Below are 22,817 nucleotides of genomic sequence, written 5' to 3' on the forward strand. Positions count from 1 at the left end.
TGGTGAGGGGACGCATTTACTCTTCTGGGATTGATTAGTCCTGCCTGAGCTGGAGAAACCACCTACATTTTCCCAAAAAATTCAAACCACTTCCTGGATAGCAGACATACTATTCAAATAATGGGGGTTACAATAAATATCATACCTCTCATATCTCCAGAAACATGTAAAACTTTCTCATGCTGAAAACAATGAACAGTTTTGACACTACAGTGAATATTCAGTTATATCACCATGCACACCCACTTGACACTTTTATTAGATGTTGTTTTTTTTTCCTGTCATGTTGATATTCATAAAGTAATACAAAGTGTGTACAGGTCAAGCTTCAAGCATGAAAAATGTATTTATTTTCATATACTTCATATATTTATATACATTGCTGTTTGAAAATGTGTACAGCAATGTCCTTTAATGTCAATCATATCATACTCATGTAAACTAACTGTTTAGTCCATGAATTTACACTTATAGTCCTATATAATGACAATAAAGTAGATCCAACATATTATTCAGGATTTTCAAAGCTTTTTTATACATTTATCTTTTTTGCTCAATTTGATCTGCCAGCAATGAATTTATTCACAAAAACAGAGTATATAGAATGTAAAAGAAAAATGATCACCTTCTTAAAAACATGATTTATTTTGTTTTTAATTTAGGTGAGCGCTTAGAATGTTCTTGATTTTAAAAAATGCTGAATTTCCAGATAGCGTTTATGACAGCATTGTACTTAAAACACTCATTGTTGTGTGATATATTGAGATAACAGTATGTCATGTAATGTCATGACAACGACTCCTTTCCAAGTAGCCTAAATTGAAAAATTATCCCCATTATGACTGTAATTAAGTCAGAATGTGAATACAGGACGCTGTGGTTTATTGTGTTTCAATTAACAAAACTGTAATGTGTAAAGATTACTGTAAGCCTCTTTCTTGTGCATTATAATGCATGCATGTATTTAGGTATTCTAAATAAATTAGTCATTCCTGCTAACAGGCGAGCAGTATAGCACCCAGGCCTATTTAAATTGCGCTGTTGATGTTTACAACCCTGCCAGACCACACTGCTGCAGTGGAGGAACAAGCACCTGATGGATGAATACATTCATTCGGATGAATACTGATGAGGAAGACCTCTCTTCTTCCCAATAGTTGCCACCTTGACTGCCCGTTCCAAAACTCGCTGTCACAGTTTCAGGTTTCCACCATGCTGTGCTGTATTGCTTGTCTCCAACAGAGGTCATAATGCATGTAATCACAATAATAAAGGACAAGGCTGTGCCCTTTTTTATTTTTTTTTTGTGCATGGAGACAAGTCCAAAAGCGCACACAGAGACACAACAGCGTAGACAGTGACGTGAGTGCCCAAACACAAAAACTGTCAAAACTCATCGCACACACGGTCACACACACTTCATCGGTCTTGGTGGTGAGGTATGGAGACAATAACTACTACTAGCAAAACCCCTACCAGCAGCTTGATTATTGTTAATGAATGTAATTGTAATAATAAGGGATGAGCGTATTTAAGTGGTGGAAATGAAGGAGCCGGGTACACCAGAGCGCGCACTGCAAGACGAGCGCGCACAGTTATCGGTGCTCGCATACATTCATGGATGTGTCCGCTCCTGATAGCCGGACTGACGAAATAACCAGCTGCAAGTGGAGAGCACTGGCCATTTTATACTCTCCAGCCCCCCTCCTTCTCCTCTCCCTCCCTCTTTCTCTCTCTTGCACAGTTGTTGTGGGAGTGCACGCAAGTTTTGATCAGACAGACGCTGCGTGCCACAATCAACCTGACCTTAAACAATCAAAATAAATAACCCGGTGGCGTAATAATCACTGACAAAAGCCAGTGAACTAATTCGTATAATTCTCTTTCTCTCCAAACCAGCCTATTTGTGTCGTCTACTACAAAATATACATCATAACAAGGTAATTATTGTACCATTGATTGTTTTAACTCAAATTAAAATAACTGAATTGAAAAGAAAATCCAAAAAAATTTAAAGCTACCACAAGAAGTTTTTGACTGTTTATTAAACATTCTCACTTTAATACCGATGTCTCTATATGACCTACATAAACAAACGAGATCGTCAGAGAGAAGACTGTCTATTTTTTAAGCTATTAAGAAATAAATTTAAGTTATTCTGAATGTCTATCATGGTTCAGATTCTCCTTGCATTTTACCTGGCAATGACACAATGACTAAGTTATTTAGTGAGTAAGACAGTTAAAAAGAAGCAGGAGATTTTTCCATAGATAAGTTTATTTTTGACATCATATTTTGTGGTTATTGTCCTTAGGAGCCTCTAAAATCACAAAACATAAAATGAAAGTTCATTGTAGTAGCTTTAAGTTCAGATACACATCACCTGCGTGGTAAATATCCCTGAGAAAAATGAAAAATAAGGAAGCTGTGGTCCAGTTAATTTGCATTAGTAATAGTTACATCATTGTCTCATCCATTTGTGCCCTATTTTATTAAGTAAATAGGTTTTTAAACCTCACATTTAACTAAACAACTCTTGGATACAGACGCTACTTTTTGCAGTGTAGAGTCTTGGTTTTGTTCCGAGGCTCCATTTCTATGAGGCAGAAAGGGGGCGGGGATGGGATATTCAGATGAGCCGGAGTGACAGCTTCAGTTTCCCCCAATGCTCTGTGTGTCTCAAACTCCACTGGCTCCTTCTCTCCTAACTCCTCACTTCATAGTGCTGCGTACTAAAAACATCGGACGCTAGGGGATCAAGACGCATGCCACATTGCCTCTATGAGGGCACTTTAACAGATCTTTCGGGTTTTTTTCTCCCAGTAAGGGGGCTGCGGAGGGAGGACTTTTTTTTTATTTTCATTGTCTGATGACTGTTTGCACGGCTGATTATTGAGTTGATTGTTTATTATTTTGGCTGTTGTTGCCCGACGCCCTGCGCGTTTTTTCCTCCCCTTTTTGGAATCGGCGACCTATCGTGCGCTCACCAATGTCCTATCCTCAGGGTTACCTCTACCAGCCCCCGGGCTCTCTGGCTCTTTATTCGTGTCCGGCTTACGGGGCCTCGGCACTGGCTGCCCCACGGAATGAAGACTTGGCGAGGTCGTCATCTGGCTCAGCCTTCAGCCCGTATCCTGGATCGGCTGCTTTTTCCGCCTCGGCTGCTGGGGCAGGCTTCTCCAGTCCGCTGTCATACTCCACGGATCCGACTACGGGATTCCCATCATACATGGTAAAATATCTCTTTATTTATATCGATTCTGTTTGATGAGGCTCTGAAGCAGGTGAATTTTTCGGCGAGTTTATGTCAGTAAGTGCGCTGAATGTTTAGCTGTGTTTCTCTGGCATACACAGCGTGATTAAATCGCTCCAAGTTTACAATGTTTTTGTTCCGATTCACTAATCAGTAAGTGCTTGCAGAACTTTTCATATCTACATTCATATCTAGTGGCCTACTCGTTGGATTCTTACTATAAAATCCTTGACCTCTTTGGCTTAAATGGGATTTTTAAGCATGAGCTGCAAATTGTAATGGCTTGACCAACGCTTAACACTCGCTGCGCAGCTAATTATGGAAAACAGAACACCAACTACGATTTTTATTTGAGCCCTTAGCCTCCGAGCAGTTAATTTATGTGTCATAGAAAATTAATATAACACAAGCTATAAGTCTTTCTTCCCCAGCAGTCATTAAAATCAGCGGGGATGAAGTCGCTGACTTTATTCTGAGTTGAATAAACTGAATTTTAACATGAAAAGCATGACTCGCAATGCTAATGTCACAGGGCCACTTCAAGCGTTTTAGGAAAGGTGCATATCAAGTGATTTGCTAATGGGATTTGTAATGCTGCAAAGAGAAGATATGTTAACACACTGGAGCACACCACAACAAAACAAAACAGCAGCCACTGGAAGAAATGAGCAAGTTAATAGGTGATTACGGAAAATTGAAATTTCCTTTTTATTATCTTTACGGCTTATTAAGAGCAGCCATGTTATTAGTTAATCCGATAATGATCTTAACCATTAGTTAACCATTAGTTGGTGCCGTTCTGCGGCCTGCGTTTTACGCACGGTGTGTTTACCACCACTGTTTGCAATTACAGGGATTTAAAAAAAGAAACTTAACGAGTGTGGTTGACAGATGTTGAGAAAAGAAACAATAAAAACATGAAGTGTTGGTAGTTTATTTTTTTAACAATAGACTTCATGACCTTATTAAAACCCAGTAAATTAAAATTATATTTTATATGATTTTCAAAAATTCAGGATATAATCTGCCAGAGCATTTACACCATTATAACAGACCCATTTCACATGTTCCAACATGTTTCTGGAAATAAATGACGACTGTTCAACGTGATGAAGTATTTTAATTTTATTGTAATGAAGTGCCTTTAAACTACATGAAGATGATTTTTGAATGAGTCCCATTAATGCCACATTAATATATATATATATAGCGTTTTAATATATAGTGTTTTAAAAGTCAGCGCTGAAAACACACGGCAGACTCGTGACTTTTTTTTTTCAACTTTTTCTCCAGAGCTCTCCATACGACGCGCACACAACGGGCATGGCCGGAGCATTGAGTTACCACCCATACGGGAGCCCGGGGTACCCCTACCAACTCAACGACCCGGCTTACCGCAAAAACGCCACCAGGGACGCCACGGCCACCCTGAAGGCCTGGCTGCAGGAGCACAGGAAGAACCCGTACCCGACGAAAGGGGAAAAGATCATGCTGGCCATCATCACCAAGATGACCCTGACGCAGGTCTCCACATGGTTCGCCAACGCCAGGCGAAGGCTCAAGAAGGAGAACAAGATGACCTGGGCGCCCAGGAATAAGAGCGAAGACGAGGACGAGGAGGACGGAGACGGAGAGAGGAAGGAGGTGGAGCGCTCCGACAAAACCCTGGATAACAGCGAGGCTTCAGCGGAGGATGAAGGTGGGGTATAATCTGGCGACCGAGCCAATGATCCATTTAACAATTCAGGGTAGGACGGGGACTAGACGGAGGGGAGGGGTGGATGCTCCTTTTATTTACTGCTCAAGTTATTTAGTGCAATATTTTGAGAATAAAATATTAAATCATGAAATCATAAAACTAATTTTCAATACAGATAATTTGTTTTTAAATATATGTTTTTGTCTTCTTGACAGAGATTTGTCTTAATATATTGTTTCAGTAATTATATTGATTGATATATATTTATACATTTTTAATTAAAACGAGGTTAACACCAGACTAAATGACCTGTTAAGGAGAACATTTTCTTTTCTGTAACATGATTAATGGCAGGTCACTAGCAAAGTGGACACATAACATAGCAATCCACGTGAGTGCATGAGTGACCTCAATAAAATTAGACTGCTAATGTTATTCACTTGATGACATTTTTATATAATTATGTAAAACAAAGTAAAACATTATTGTCGTATTAAAGCAAAGGTTTTACTATTGAAATTGATAAATAATGAATACATAATTAATGTATTATTATTAAAGCCTGATTGGTTGTAAAATATTTGTGATTTCATTGAATAAACATAAAAATGTAATATACTACAACTTAAATGTTAGGTAGTTTATTTTAACTTTTTCTTCTTTATCCTTTTTAATGAATTGTCATGGCATGTTTTATTTTGGAATATTAATATTTAACAGGCTATATGTACATACTTTTTACAGCTTAATTTTCTTTCTTTCTTTCTTTCTTTCTTTCTTTCTTCCTAACTGTCCCTGTATTGTCTCTTTTTTCTGAAACTAAAATATTATTTTATTTTCTACATTTTCTCCTCGTGTCTTAGGTATCAGCCTGCACGTCGACACCCTGACGGACCACTCCTGCTCGGCGGAGTCTGACGGGGAGAAGGTCAGCTGTCGCGTGGGAGATCTCGGCTCCGACCAGGCCGGCGATAAATGCGACGAGGACGGCGACGACCAGAACCGCGACCCGCGGGCTCAGCTGTCACCCAAACCCGTCACCTCGTCGCCCCTAACGGGAGTAGAAGCTCCGGTCCTCAGCCATCACCAACACCACCACCATCACCACCACCACCTGCATCACCTGCACCAGCTCCACAGCCAGCGGGAGGATTTGGCCCGGAGTCTCGTCAACAGCAGCAACATTAACACCAACAAACCGTCCTCATGCCTTGACAGCAGACCCTCATCGGGGCCGCCTCAGAACCCGACAGTCAAGCCCAAATTGTGGTCGCTGGCGGAGATTGCTACCTCGGACCAAAAGCAGCAACATCAGCAGCAACAGCAACTGGGGCAGCCCGGGCAACCAAATTGCCCCTCCTCCAGCGGTGGCCTCCTTACTCCCCCCACGCCTTCCACCACGTCCCCGGCTGCCAGCTCCCCCTCCCTCTACCCGGCCCCCTCCATCCTTGGAAGACCTATTTATTACACTTCTCCCTTTTATAGCAATTACACAAACTATGGCAACTTCAGCCCCCTGCAGGGCCAAGGGATCCTGCGGTACACTAATTCATCTGGAGTGAGTCTGGCTGCTGCCGCCGCCGCCGCCGCCGCTGCTGCTGCTGCAAACGAGGGTCTGAGCTCCTCTCACCAGGCTGTGGAGGCGAGCACAAACCCCAAACAACACAGGCCAGACTCTCCCCTCGTTAAAAATAACCCAAACCAGATTGTTGTTGTCGAGCAGCAGCAGCAACAGCAGCATTTCAGACCCGCAAATTTAGAAGCAAAGAAAGGTACGTAATGATGACATGATGCGGCAAATGCAGCGTTAACGAAATGATTTGAGTTTATTTAATCTGCTGTTGAATCTTGAGGTTGTATTTTTCTTAAACGCGGGAGGTGGAAGTAAAATTCGTTCACTTGTTTCCAATGCAAATCAACTGGTTTTCTTTGTGGTGTCACTTTCATGTGTCATTGCGATCACACCATGGGATGATCTGGCTGTTTTTTTGGCTTGTTTCAAGAAAACTAACTTTTTTTGTGCGAGCTTGCATGAGGAACAAGTGGTGTTACGTCACACTATTGGCATATTTCCACTTGTTTTAAGATGAATACGATTTTAGGACTGAATATGAGACTAAATGACTTATTAAGATGGACATTTTAGCAAATGAACATGTATTATGGCCTATAATTCGTTTTCAGCGCAGTGCATTTCTGAAATAATCCATTTATAATTTGTTTAACAATATTCATATTTTGGTCTTTCGTATATTGAATCATTAAAGTTACTACAAGGAGTTTAAACTGATTCTTCTATATGACCTACATAAATTAACGAGACCATTAGTGAGAAGATTGGTCATTTCTATAGTTATTCTTAACGTCTGCCACCGGGTCTGAAATGAGCCTGTGTTCACATTTTTCACAGGCAACGTTACAATTACCAAATTAAAAAGGAGTAAAGGGATATTTTAATTTACATAATTTTATTTTTGACCTTACATTTTGAGATTATTTCGGTGGCTTCTGTCTACTGGAAAGTTCCTTGTAGTAGCTTTAAATATCAGGCGATGGGATTTTCATCTGAGACAACCTCGCATTAGCAACCAATGGGAACTTAATAAGAAAGGCGTATTGCAAACAAACATTCACCTACGGATATAGACATTAAAATAAACCCATTAAGGACAGGCCTCAAATGCACACAAACACACAGTGGGCAGCCTAAGCAGAGACATGTTGCCATAGCTTTGAGCAGGAATTCTATTTTTAATGTTTCCTCTGATATGTGTATGAGTGTGAGTGTGAGTGTGTGCACAGTGGGCCCCAAACCTTATCTTTCAGCTTAGGATAATTCTAATTACACAGGGTCAGCCAAAAGCAAACAAATCAGTTCGTTTGCTCTGTGCACTCATCGTGCAACTTCACATCTTCAAATGTCACTTAGGTGGTTGTGGTGTTTTCCTTGCGCACAGTCAGAGCTTTGCCTCCAAGCCGCTTGATAATAAACTTTTTCTTCTTTTTTTTAACCGGTAATTAGCCAGTGGGGATTTTAATAAGCACTTACAGTACAGAGCTGTTTCTGAGAAAACTTTGTGTTTTCTGGCCTTGTGGAGGGAGTTGATCATTTGATCTTCTGATTTTTTTATTTCCATGCTCTGCAGGTAGGTGTCACAATTGCTTTGAGTATAAAGCGAGTAAGGCCACCACCTTTTAGCCCCCATGTTTTAACCCCCATAACCTTTACTCCAAACCGGATCTAGTGCCACCATATAGTCGGAATGAAAGCTGCTACCGCTTCCTCAGCTCCACCCAACAGGCTGAGACACTTCTCTTACAGCACAGCACACACGTTTGTCACATTATTACTGTATCATTTTAAGTTGTTTTGTTTTGATGCATTGTGGATAATAATTTAATATGCTGGTTTGAAAAAAAAAGATCTCCCATTATATGTGATTTTACATGTTATTTCTCAGGTTCCTAGTTTGCGTATTTGCCACGGTATATTATTTTAGTATATCCTATATTTACGTGTGGAAAACATAATTTGGCCTTTCTGTGAAACCGTATTTGTAAAAGGAGGTGTCTTGGGACGCAAAAGCGGACGGAGCTGAAGTGAACTTGACGACTTCAAAGTGGAATAGCCTACATTTGATATTTATTTTTTTAAATGATGGCGAAATGATGCCTATAATTTATGCAAGTTGTATTGCAAAAATGGGAAACTGACATCGTCTGTTTGTTTTGTAAATATATATATTATGGACGGTTTTTATTTGAGACGCATTTGGGAAAAAGCTACACAATCTTGTTATCAGGAGAACTTTTACTAATTTATATCTTTGAATGTAAATAAAATAAAAACGCGCTGGTATTGATGTACCGGCGGGGTATGATATTCATTATTCAAAAGGAGAAAATATTAAACTGTTTTCCCAACTATGACATCAATCTTGGGGAGTCATTCTTTTATTTATGTCAGACCTGTATTTTTTTTTTTTTCACTCTGCTCATTGTGCTTTTATTTTGTCAGTCAAACGCAGATGGGAAATGTTTGATGAATCTCGCTTTTCATAAACATTATGAGTTTTCACAGATTGCACAATCCATTCTTTCTAAATGGACCATCATTTTCTTTTAGGGCCTCATTCTGGCCAGGGGAATCTCCCTCGGCCACACATTCACGACCTTGATTGGGATAAACGACATACTTATTTCATTTTTCTCCCTTTTTCCCCTCTCCTCTCCCCTCGCCCTGCCATGCACACATTTATTTTTCAGTGTGATTAATACAGCCGTGGGACGCATCGGGCATTATGGGCTCCCAGCGGGGCCCGTCCCTGGAGCTTTTTAGCCTGGTTCAGGATGGGTCAGCCCTGCCTGCTTCATTACGGCACGGCATTGAGCAATCCATAAAAGTCTATCTAAGCATCTGCCAGCTCCAATGGGCTGTGTGATGGGCCCTAATCGGACAGGCTTTCCTCTGCTTTTCATCATGGCTTGGTTATTACAGCGGCTTTAGGACACAGCTAATTAAACAATTTAGAAAAAAAAAGGTTAGGTCTATGCAAATAAATTATTATTATTATTATTATTATTATTATTATTAAATAATAATTATTTTTCATGATTTAAAATGAATTTCAATATTTTGCCACCCACGCAGTTGTGGTCTTGTAGGGTGTGAAATACTCAAAGATCAAATATATAATATTCCCATCCTCCAAGAGGAGGCCTCTGTCATCGCTCCCAGCCAGACTAAAAGCTAATCCTTCATTTTCCAGTTGAATTTGAGCTTGAGTGTTGTCCAAATCTCAAGGGACTCCCTTTCACCTTGGTTTTCCTCCTCCTTCTTCTCCCCCTTCTGCCTCATCCAAGGAAGTAATATTTCGCTGCCACCAGGGATGCAGCGGAGGGTAAACCCACCTAAACTCACTTAACCCACCTTTTAGGCTGACAGGAGTCTTTGTGGCATAAATTTATGGTGTACTTTGCAGTCAATAGTGTCACACTGTCAGAAATGTTAGGAAAGTTAGGCATTTTAAGGAGGAAAAAAATTCAGATTTTTTTCTTGAGCTACTACATTGTAACACTTAAGTATTAAGTACTGAGTTTTAACTTAAAAGTTCGAAAAAAAATGAAGTTGACTGAATTTGAAAAGACTTTTCTAGCCAAATAGACTTAGTATTAATTCAGTTTCAATTGAGGAAACATGATCAGGAATCTTAGGATATGAAACAACAACTCTCTCAAATATGAGAGAAGAATTTGAACTCTCAAAGAGCGCATTCTGGGATGTCTGCAAATATCCTGATCAACATTTCTTTAGTAAATTAATTTATTGATTTTACAAAACGCTGTACAATATCTTCATTCAACTCACCAAAACTTCTAATCAAGTTAGAACTCATGCTTATAAGTTCTGAAGTGGTCTGAAAACAAATACTAGAGATGTTCAGTTTAATTAACCTGAATAAATAAAACTTGTACATTTGCATTAATTTAATGAGAAAATGTTAGTTGATTCCAGTAAATTCCCCCTTTTCACATTGCATGGATTACTGTGAAAATTGGTTGTTGTTTTCCTTTTGATCATCACTGATACCGATATATTTTGCTCACCTTTCTATTTACCTTTCCCTCCCTGGCAGCCACCTATATGGAAGTCATGCACACCATAGCCCCTGGCCAGCTTCTTCTTCTTCTGCCCAAATGCTTTCATTAGGAGTTGATTTATTGAAATGCATGCTTTATTCTCAGGTGGGCTCCCCCGAGGACTCAGCACTGTTGTCAAATAGCACCAGAGGCACTCTCCAAAGCACACAGGGGCCCTGCCTCTCACTCTCTCCCTCCCTTCCTTTCTCTCACCCGCTGCTGCACCCTCCAAATGTCAACATTTGTTCTCAATAAAAAGAGTTATTGTTTCTGTTAAAAAAAATTGCTCAGCAACCGGTCGCCTTTGAACACATGAAAAGAAACTTCCACCCCTCCTCTTTGTTTGATTGAGAGCAATGGCAGGTGAAAATGGGAGCAAGGCGTCCATTGCACATGACAAACCTCAAGCTGTGAAGCCCGTTATGAAACGATTGAGAATTTATGCCACAATTAGTCACAATTGTACAGAGGCATTGGCGTCCCTTTTGAAGAACCTGCTCTCTGCCTCACATTAGCAGAAGAAACCAGGGTGCCCTTGACAGTCCAGATATTGATCCTCAAGGGCAAAATAGACAATTTACTGTATTGCCAAGTCCACTGGAGAGTATAAGGCCTAGCTAAACCTATGCTTGATCGAGCTAGGGGACAATTTAAACTTATCTAGATATTCTTTAATTCCATGCGTTGCATATCAAATACAGTAATAATCCTATCATATAGCTTACCAAAGAGGGTGTGTTCATCCATGCTAAGGACTAGCTGTCATTGAAAGCTAAATTGATGGTATCGCAGGGCTCATAGGCTTCATGTGAGCGTCGACTGGAGAGCAAGTGGACTCATTCCCCCTTATCGTTGATCAAATAAGCAGCTCGTATATGCAGATAATTCATGAGCTCTTTGTATCCTTTATCCTCCCATCAACCCTTTCTCCTCCAAAATGCTTCAGACATTAATCTCTGACGCACACCTGTGCGCCTTCCCAACAGGAAGTTCATGCAGCTAAAGTTTTACTGTAGCAATAGAGGGTTTATTATGTTTCACAAACAGACACAAAATAAGACCAGTAGGAACCAATGAATTAGCCACAGATGCTGAGACTTTGAAAGAGAAATGACACGGAAATGCAACTTGCTTATCTTTTGCCAGTGAATAGACTTGCATTTATGTCTTTCATGGGCAGACATAAGTTGGAATAATTAGCCCTATCTTTAATTTAGGAAGTAATGCTCTTATCTACAAGGACAATCCATTGAGAGAAAATTGTAAAAGAACAGAATATTTCCAGGTTAGGAATCACACAAATCGTTTATTATTTGAAATTCAAATGTGTAAACTTTACACTTTAAAAGGCATTTTATGAACTGATAATACCACCAACATTTCCAATAATTTTTCATTCATTTTAGTCCCTTATGAGATTAAGAGCACTGTAAAAATATACTATTTGTTTTAACTTTAAAAAAGTGTCCAATTATAAGTTGACTGAATTTGAAATTTAACATATTAAGTTGAACCAATAACCCATCAGTAACACAGATGAACAGTACAAATAACAACATCTGTTTATATGCTGATGTTTTTTCTAGAAACTTTTTTTAGAACTCTGTACAGTACATTTATTCAACTCATCATTTCAAATCAAAGGACTTCAAGTTAGAAGAATCTCTGTTCATAAGTTCTGAAGTGGTCTGAAAATGAATACTAGATATTGTAAGTTAAATTAATTTGAATAAATAAAACTTGCACATTTAGGTTACGTTAATGAGATAAGATTAGTTGATTCCATTAAATTCTTGTGGGGTTTTTTTTAATGAGGGAATGAATGTTAGCAAAACAGTCTAAAAAAACATCATTACCCTTTGATTGAACCTTTCTTTAATTCCACCCTGTCTGACACTCTTATATCTTTCATGGTAAATCCACCCATTAAGACCTGACCGTAAATACTACTGATGTTCAGACTTAAGTGTAAGTAGCACTAATATTCAGGGGAGAGTGTGAGACGAAAGAGAGCGGCGTACAAATCAGGTACAGGTGTGTTTAATAACGCACATCAAAGTGGACAGGGGACTTTAAAAATGAGTCCGGGGTCCTGTCCTCTCGTAAAGGTGTCAGGTGAAATGTTCACTACTCCGGATGATCAAGGGGAGTAAGCTGTGCAGGATTTTGACACACTTGTGCACACACACACACACACACAAAGATACACATACACACTGAGCCTTCTCACTCCCTACCCTACCGTACACACACACACTCTCAGACTGAGAGACGCTAATGCTTGCCCACACGACAGTCTAAACAAGGCCATTAGGAGCCCTGACTTCCACTCCTAATTGACAGTTATGTTTAATGCCTGTGGTGAGTAAACACTTCAGAGTAGTGGGCTGCACCTTTGGGCCGTAAATCAGGAAAAAACTGGAAGCTCGTGTTGGAGGCGGCCGTGAAAACTCCTGTAAAGGTGAATGTAAAAGCTGAGGTGCAAAAGCCATACAATGTGTGTGTGTGTGCAGGTGTGCGTGCATCTGTGTGTGTGTGTGTGTATGTCGACAGTGTTTTGTGCACATGCAAACACGTAATATAACATAGGTGCGTCTGTTAGGTAGTGTTTGTTTTTGTGTGCTTCAATATTTATTTTTGTCCTTGTGATATAGTTTCATTATGTATGCAACTGTATGACCAAACACAACACGTTATTAGACAAAACATTTTGTCATGATACAATTCAATATCGTCCATGATTAACACATGTGAATATATTACAGTGCTCCTCTCACCTTCCAGTATCTCATTCATTTGTGGCAGGTGTTTCATTGTCATCAAAAAGACCACAAAAAATATTTGTGCTGTGTTTAAAAATCAAATGCAAGACAATTAAAGGAGCAATAGAAAACAACTGCAGTACTAATTCAGAAATTAGCACTGCAGTCCAAATAGCAAACTGGAGCCATGGATAGTATGTGAAATAGGTTGAAATCCTATTTAATACACAGTAAATGGTTAAAGTGAGTTGTTCTGTTCAGGCAGGCTGCAGGAGCACAGCAGAAGCACACGATGAGCGCAATAATATAATCTGACAATGACAAGCGATGCCGAGTCCCACACTGTAAACTGAACACCTGTTTATAATCACAATTGTCTGTCAATGTAGAGCTAAGCCAGTTATACAGATAACAAACCCCAGTACTCTGAAAATACACACTCTGGAGTTGGAGTTTAGTGACGGCCTGCATTACTGCCTGCCAGATTTAACCATTATAAACATCTCCTCCCTCTACTAGATAATTAATGATTTCTTACAACTTATAAACAAAGAATAATACATTTAGCAAACTTTCAGCGTGAATTTTAATGCTAATTAACATCAAATGGGCAGAAAGCTACACAAATCACAGACACCTTGGCTGTAGTGTGGTCAGACAAGCAAGTATTTTCAACTTAGCATGTTTGCCCAACCTCCGATGACATATCATCATCATTTTATGATTTATTACAGTGAATTACAGTAAATTGCAGTGTCTTGCAGATTTCTCCTTTAAATTATAGAAAAGGAAAATTTCATTCATACACAGAGAAACAAACAAACAACCCAGTATGAATGGCAGAATGGTGACATGCGACAAAAGTTAAAAACAGTAACAGGATGCTATGCTAACTATTGTCCCGCTCTTCATGGTTATGTCACTCACATTACTCACATTAAAGCAAACAAACAAACAAACAATACAACATGTTATTACATGCAATCATTTTGTCATTATACAGTTCAATTTCATCCATGATTAACACATGTACTAAAAGGCTGCTCTCACATTCCAGTAAATCATACATTCTTGGCAGGTGTTTCAGTGTCATCAAGAAGGCTTCAGACTTTGATATTTAAAATGTTTAAAAATGAGATGCAAGACAATTAAAGGGATACAAATTTCATTCACACACACATACAGTGTTGAATCATTGTGAAAGTGAAAAACAGCAGTACGAACGGCAGACTGATGACATGAGACATCAGGTAAGAATAGTAAAAGCATGCTACTTTTACCACCGTTCCTTTTTTCGTGATTCTTTTACACATTCACATTACAGCTAGGGTTGGCTTGATACCACTTTTTCATGTGTGATAGCAATATTGATAATGCTGCCTTTAGTATCTGCCAATAATGATAACAGTCTGATACCGTCTTTTTCCCTCTCTTATACGACTAAGCCATCAGTAATACATTTGAATGGATGTATTTTGCTTAACATCTAAAAACATTATGCTCAAACTGTGAAACAAATATTCTCCTATAAATGAATACCTAGCCTAAATCATGACTTGGTTATGCAACACTGCTGCTTCTTTTTCATGAATTTTAGCAGCATTTCAGCACAATTCAAAGTAAAATAAATTTCATCTGTGTTACCTGTGACACATCGTTCTCTGCAGCATGTCACTCAAAGTTTAGTTAAGCATTTATTTAGTGATAGTTTATGCTAATGGTTTGTATTTGATTGCACTTTGTTTTTGTTTTTCCTGATATTGGATCCAGTAGTCTTGGCCAATATCAGATCAGTGCCATTCCTAGAACACACATAAATATACTCAGTCACTCTGCATTACCTGTGTACATAAATGCACATGCAAGAGTTGATGTTTGCAAGTGCACACACACAAACACACACGCAAACACACACAGAAGACCTCCTCAAGAGTTATTTGAATGTAGAATATATCAAGCATGGAAATAGATTTTTTTTTTTTTTTTTTAAAAAGTGTTATATCCTGCAACATACCGAAAAACTTGCATAATACTGAAAATTTCAACATCTATTGTATATGTATTGCAGATCTTTTGCATTTTTCATTTAAAAGCCTGGATATGATTTAATTCCATCCCCCAAGTACATATTGCTCACCTTTTTCCATTTGGGCAATATTACTGCGTGTGTGTGTGAAGGTGTTTCTGTTTCCACGTGTTGTGTATATCCAAAGTACGCATCTGCTTCCCTACTCACTGTGATGTGCGTCTAAGTGTAGTTAACACTCAGTTAAACCGCCATCCTGAATTGCAAACTGTCAGCTTTTAAGATCAGTGAGTCCAACAAGTGGATGAGGCAGACATGAGAAAACCACGTTTTCTCCTCCTGTCTGTCTGGAGTGTTTTATAAATGAGCCCAACATGTCTGCACAGACCCTTTTTTCCCATCACGTACTCTGCAAGACATATCAGGGAAGTGATTCATGTTAAATAGTATCTGTCAGACTTGTCGGCTAATTAAATGAAGCTTTGCTTTAAGCGTACACTTTAGTGTCATGACTTTTCACTTGATTCTACAGCTTTCAACCTAAGCTACTTTCACTGAGTAATGGGATGGCGTGCAAATCAAACAGAATTAAATGTATCTGTATTGAGGAAAAACTGTGGCCCAAGATGCTGATTTAATGAAAATAACCTGGAAGACATGCCTTGAGGCAGAGTTCGAGGCTCTATCTGCCAAAATGTTCGTTTTAGGAATACTCTTTTAACATGTTGCATCACTTCAAATTATATCCAAAAGCAATAAATCAAAGGCAGCTGAAGAAGCCTCCTGGATGAGTTGGGAAACATCGTTAAGACCAAAGAGCAAGTCTAGTTACTTTGACTGCAAGACAGAACCTGGATAACAGGCAAGCAGGATGAATGTTCTTGAATGTAAGCCCAAATATTAGCACACTTACCATGTTAAGATCTGTCCATTTTGAAATTTTCAGAACAACCCAATTACAAGACAAGAATGTCAATTCCGGACAATTCTGCAAAACCCTGGATCTTTTTAATGCCAACAGTTTCTTTACCGTCCAGTGCCAACATTTAAAAAAATTATTGCTTATCTGCACAACAACAATATGGTTAAGAAAGAGAAAGACTGTGGTTAATTTGTGGCATCTAGCGGTGAGGTTGCAAAAGGCCCTCTCTTGAGTCAGAGTTTGATTTGTCTGTTCTGGGCTACTGTAGAGACATTGCAGGTTCAACATGGCAGTCTCCATGTAAGAGGAAGAAAACAAATTCTTATGTTGAGATAATTATATGCTAATGGAAATGTACTTGAACATTATTATTCCATTTCTGCCTTATTCTGCTAAATCCCTCAGAAAAGGCCAGAAGGCCACACTATTCCTAAATTTGCACTTGATTATTGGCAGATGACTCTTATTTTTCCTGTCAGACTGGTCAGCTCATCGTGTACTACAGTCCTCATCTCCACTTTTCTCTTTGCTGTTTATTAGGAAGGTGTAGACTGCAATGTGGATGTTTCAGCAACCCTCTCCAGGTTTTTCTCCTGTTTGGTCAGTATAATTTAAAATTACTCCAAGCTTCTACACTGTCTGCAGGGATTCTGACCAACAGGCAAACCCCCCACTGGCTTCTCACAACAGAAACAATGGCAGTTATATGGTGTTGCTGGATGAGGATAAGTGTTGCTCAAGACTAATGCACAAGGTAAGGCAAGGCAAGTTTATTTGTACTGCAGCTTACAACAACAAGGCAATCCAAAGTGTTTTAAACCATTAACCTGGCAAAGGCTGTAATTACGCCAATTTAGGTGTTGCAATGAAAACACCAATGATCTCACTCATTTGAATGTGGGTAGTGCATTTAGGCTGCAGTGCTGAGAACCAGAGGGGATGTCAAAAAGAAAACACAATGGGCTTGCAATGAAAAGTGGAAAGAGTTAACTTTTGGAGAAACTTAACTCTATGGCACATTGCAGAGGCCAATCACTTGAACCAGTGTTAAGACTGGTCAAAGTTCTCCACAGTCACTGGTTTATTTTTGTGTACCCATCTTCGATGTCTGTGTCTGGTGTGCTGTTCATGCTGTAAAATAGCAACACCGAAATGCTTTCTTTGGTTTGTGTCACTGTGTTTGAGAAAGAGCAGCAAACAAGTTAGAAAGTCAATGCAAAGAGGGAGTGGGGACAACAGGAAAGATGGTCTGTTATAAAATATTTTTCGATTGTTTCACAGTGGTTACATTTAAAGCACAAATATGCACACTAACACTGCCACACAACCCTGCACTAATCACCACAATGCCTTTGGTGTGAATACAGCCAAAAGCAATAGTTCTTGCCGTCATTTAAGGTACAACATTTGGACGGTTAAACCTAAAGTCCTCAGTGTGTCTCCATCACAGTCTAAATGAAATATTCCTCCTCTCTGTCTTTGAAAGCTCCAATTGTACTCTTCCTCGGCCCCGAATAGGGTTATTCCCCAAGAGGTGGGGTGGGGGAGAGCAGGGAGACTGCACTTTGCCAAGCACACTCCTCTCTCTTCCTCTCCCGCTCTCTGAGGACAATCCTCTTTCGACTCTCAACCCACCCAGGAATATTAGTCTTATTGCATTTAATCACTGAATCCTAGCACCCAAAAGATTTCAATTCATTAAAGGCACTCAGATATTCAGGCCAGCTGCTTCCTGGCGACTGGCTAAAGACAAGGTGGAGACAGACAGGCTCTGTGTGTGTGTGTGTGTGTGTGTGTGTGTGTGTGTGTGTGTGTGTGCGTGTGTGCATGTGTGTGTGTGTGTGTGTGTGGGTGTGTGTTCTCTCTTTTTCTCTGTGGAGACAGGGCAACCCAATCCTGAGCAATGCCCTGGCTGTGCTCAGCACAATTCAGCAACAGCTATACCTAATCACACTACACAGAGGTGGTTCTGCTTATACTCTCTGATTGTATGTGTGTGCGTTTGTGTTCGGGGTGAAGGAATGTGTGTTGAAGGGTGCACAGTCTGTGTACACACACAACTGCGCATGCACATGTATGTGTACACACACACACGCACACACACACACAGATTTGCAAGGCTTTTAAAGGAGAGACTGTTGATCCCTCCACAAGCAAGCGAAGCGGCTTACATCTTTCTGTTACAGAGGATTGGAGGTGCATTCTAATACAATTACGCTGACAGAAAAAAAGTGCTTGTATAGGAGGAAGGAGGTACCGTAGCAACATCTGCAGCTTGGTGCTGTCCAAATGCACTTCAGTGGTGACATATAGACAAAGAGGGAAAGGAGTGGAACAAGGTGATTGTTACAGGCAACATGAAGTGTGGTTTAGAGTGGACACATAAAATGACATTTTGGAGTCCATGACAAAATCAAATTGGACTTCCTTTCATGTGTTTTGTTTTGTGTGTAATGTATTACTTGTAGTGGGATTACATAATAAAGATAGCAAAAAAGTAACTAATTAATTTCAGTTACAGAAAAAAGGAAAGAAATTGGATTTCAGATACATTTTGTAAAACCAGAAACCAGCTAATCTTACAGTCAATTCATTTTAAACATATCTGCTAACATTAGCTCCCAGGTCAACAGCTAAGGTTAGCTACACAGACCAACAGTGAACATCAGCAACACAGACCAACTGCTAACACACAGACAAACTTGTAACATTAGCTACAATGATCAATCACTTATATTGACCACTAACATTAGCAACAAAAAACAACCGGCACTATTTTCTGAACATGGATTCACACATGACAAAGGAAGGAATGGGCAAGCTGGACAAAAATATTGATCATATTTGGCATTGAGGTAATCCAAAAATGATGGAATTGTGATACTTGGATTAGGATACAGACTACATTTTACTAACAGCATAATTTTGAAAGTAACCCTCCCAAACCACTTTGCTACTAATTTTTGGAAAGAAGCCTTTTTTTTCTGACCAAGGACATGTGTCAAGTGAGTGTGTGTGTGTGTGTGTCCTTGTGTGTCTTTGTGTGCATGCTGGCGAGAAAGATTCATGTCCATGTGTCTGTGCTCTCTTGTGTGTGTGTGTGCTCATCTTTAGTGTTGGTGTGTGTGTGTGTGTGTGTGTGTGTGTGTGTGCATGTATGTGTGTGCGTGTGAGAGGGAGAGAATGCATTTGCACATGTGGCTTTGTGTGTGTGCATGCACCTGTGTGTATGCGAGTGTGTGTGTGTGTGTGTGCGTTATGCAGAATATACTCCACAGACCAGATGGCTGCAGAGTGGCTTAGGAATCAATATTTAAGAGGAAAACATACCAACAATGCATCTGCATGTGTTTGCTGTACCCCTGTGATAAAATATTGACTCTCTGGTTTTTGCAAGAATTATCGGCTGCGGTCAAAAATAGGATATGCGGCTTACCAGCCTGTAGCTGCTTTGTGGAAGCGGTGATGACGGCTACACATTCGTGTCAAATGTGGATGTAGACAGGCAGTGTGGATGTTTGTCATGAAATACTGCCACCAACAGCAGATGTCAAAATGTGTTGCTGGCAGTTGCTGTTACTTCTGTTTGAATGAGCAGAAGTCGAGAGGGGGAGAGGGAGGGAGAGAAAGAGAGTTGCCTCGCTCAACTGTTCTAAAGCTGTGCTTTATGCTTTACTAAATGCTCAATCCAGAAGTGCTTTTAATATGTCAGACTAAGCATAGCATTTTTTTAAATATAATTTTTATACTGATAAAGCAGTGAAAGCTCCTACTACCTCTTAATATTGTCTCATTTCTTGGTGATGGACTGTTTAAGCTGCAAGCAACTTTGTATCAAATTAGACAAAGCTAGAAATAATATGTTCTTTATTACAGTATAAGACCCTTTATTACATTCTTATTTGGCTTCATTAGAGGCTAATTGGTGACGCATTACAACAGATCTGTACACTAAAGTTAAGTCACATACCTGCCACTTTAGACGCGCTTTCTTTAGCTGGTCCTGTACAACTGGCAGAGTAGCCAAAACCTTGCCTACTTTGTTGATCAGGTCACATTATCTGCCTACAGCATCACAATAAGTCAAATGCAAAAACAAGCATTCCTCTATCCCTAAAACTCTGGCCTGATCTGGTTCATTTATTGTTTTTAAATGAGGAGTAGATGTGTGATTTCACTTTGATTTTCAGTACAGTGATGTTGTGATGTGTCCCAAATTAAATTCTAATAAAATCTAATCAGGGTCTAATACTGCCTAATAACACATTATTTCTATTTTTTGTCCAATCTGATGCAGAGTACAGCTTGTTATGTCTTGTTAGTGTAGGTTAGATGCCTTAATTTTTGTCATTTTTCAATCATATGTTTTTGAAGGGGATTCAGACAGATAGCTAGGTTTAGAAAAGTGTGTTCATAGTAATTTTTCAACACTGCATAGTTGATCTTTCTTGATTTTCTTCAGCATTTTCACATGTAGCAATATTTCATTGTAGCCGTTAAGTAACCAGACAATTCAATTCAAATCTGAGGCATATTGTGATCTGTGACATTGGGCTATACGAATAAAATTCATGCAAGCAACACTGGTAATAAGACGCTCTATAAGACATAAGACTTTAATGAGAAACCACTCATGACTTTGTGTCTGAAGTCCTGTGTCAGTAAACTGAGTTATACACCGACAAAATGAACTGTTGTTTTAACTAAAAGAAGTTACTGTCAGGCTGCCTCAAACATTTAAGTTGACTGAATTTGCACTGACAGAGTTGAGATAATTTTGTGATGATTCAAAAATAAATTAACTTTTCTAGTCAAATAAACTTTATATTAATCAAGTTGCAATTGAGAAAATATGTTCAAAATGCATAGGATATTGAGTTGAACTAACAGCTCTTCAGTCACAGTGGTGAACATCACAAACAAATTTGATTTCCTTCTACATTTTCTCAGTTTGAAGAGTCCTTCCAGTTCTTCATTTCACACAAATAACTCACAGCTGCAGCTGCTCCTGTTGGAACTACTTCCAGCACTGGCACAAACACAATGTGTGAAACTGCTCCCAGTGAATTTATCAAATTTTAAGTATCATCATTTTGCTCCTTTCTGCTACAATGCTGATCATGTTTCTTTAGAAAGGGAATATAATTAGATGATTCAACTCTATACAGTACATTCATACGACTCACCATTTCAAGTCAAAAGAGTTCAGCTTATAAGAGCTGTTTATAAGTTCTGAAAATAAATGCTAGAAAATGTAAAATTTAATTAACTTGATTAAATAAAACTTACTGAAAGCCAATACAATGTTGGATGAATAGCAAGATTTAAAAGTGTTTTCATGTTTTTTATTTATTTATTTATTTTTTAAGTGTATAGTAACCTTACATGCAGCAACATTTAAGTATAGCTGTTAAGTAACCAGACAATGCATCACTATTGTACTCATATCTGTCATGCAAGCAACTCTGGTAGTATAAGCCCTCTATAAAACATAAGACTTTAATGAGAAAAATGTTCACGATCTTGTGACAGCGCTGACTCTGAGGTCCTGTGTCAGTAAGCTGAGTTCCAGTAATAATCACAGGATAATCTTGATTGACATGCAGCTGCGCAACAGCAAAAGTTTTGTCTGAGATGAAGAAAAGACTTTAAAACAGATGTGATGTCGTGGTAGAGGATTATGATCTTTCACAGTAGCAAACACTGGGGCAAGTTACTGGTCACAAAACAAAGGTCAACCATACCGGCAGGCTGCACATTTTCCCATCTCACTCCATCTCTCAGAAACTAAATGATATTCTTTTTCATTTAATAACCCTTCAAAACACATCTCAGAGATCACAAATGTGACATTCCTCGAATGAGACACTTCGCAGTTGACAGTATCTTAACTGGAATCTGATCTAGCGGCTCTTCTCGTCTTTTAAGAAAAGTGAAACCAAACCATCTTTATTTTGAGTCAACAATACAGTATGTGAATGAACGGCGCAGCTGATGGGGCTGCTAAGACATATCGTAGATTTCACACTACACACAGATTGAGTTCTCCCTCTCATGAGAAAGAATGCAGTTAGGACATTTGGCCTATGAGGGGTATGACTTATATGATCCACTGACATCACATCTGAGAGGAGACCAAAAATCAGCAAGAGAGCCCACAGAGTAGATCGGATATCAAGGAAACACACACACTGTTATTCAAGTGTAGGTGACTGGGATGAGGGAGAGGTTTGTTTCATAGGTCAGAATGCACACTTATGGCAGACGATTTCTATTTTTAAATCAGTTTCTGCGATGCTAAATGCTAAAATACTTTTTAAATCAAAGTAATATTCACAACATATAATGGTATAGGTCAACTCTACGTATTACTACTCATGACAGGTTAGGTTTGACATTCAGACTTTCCAACCCACTTTGACATTCAAATACTTCAATTAGCCACCCATATTTACAAGGAACTGTGGAAATGTATTTTATGATAAACATCATTAACAAATTCCAAATTGGTTCAT

The 22,817-nt window shown here is 39.1% G+C and overlaps 1 protein-coding gene across 1 annotated transcript; it reads left to right on the plus strand.

Annotated features, from left to right (window-relative positions):
• Positions 1-2,671: 2,671 nt before the first annotated feature.
• irx2a (iroquois homeobox 2a) lies at positions 2,672-8,880 on the plus strand. Its single transcript, XM_084726277.1, has 3 exons — positions 2,672-3,232; positions 4,547-4,952; positions 5,816-8,880. The coding sequence occupies exons 1-3, from the start codon at positions 2,990-2,992 to the stop codon at positions 6,730-6,732; spliced, it is 1,566 nt and encodes a 521-aa protein (XP_084582403.1). The 5' UTR covers positions 2,672-2,989; the 3' UTR covers positions 6,733-8,880.
• The last annotated feature ends 13,937 nt before the right edge of the window (positions 8,881-22,817 follow it).

Source organism: Lutjanus erythropterus, chromosome 9 (genome assembly GCF_056507025.1).
Source record: "Lutjanus erythropterus isolate fLutEry1 chromosome 9, fLutEry1.hap2, whole genome shotgun sequence".
NCBI classification, from domain to species: domain Eukaryota; kingdom Metazoa; phylum Chordata; class Actinopteri; order Lutjaniformes; family Lutjanidae; genus Lutjanus; species Lutjanus erythropterus.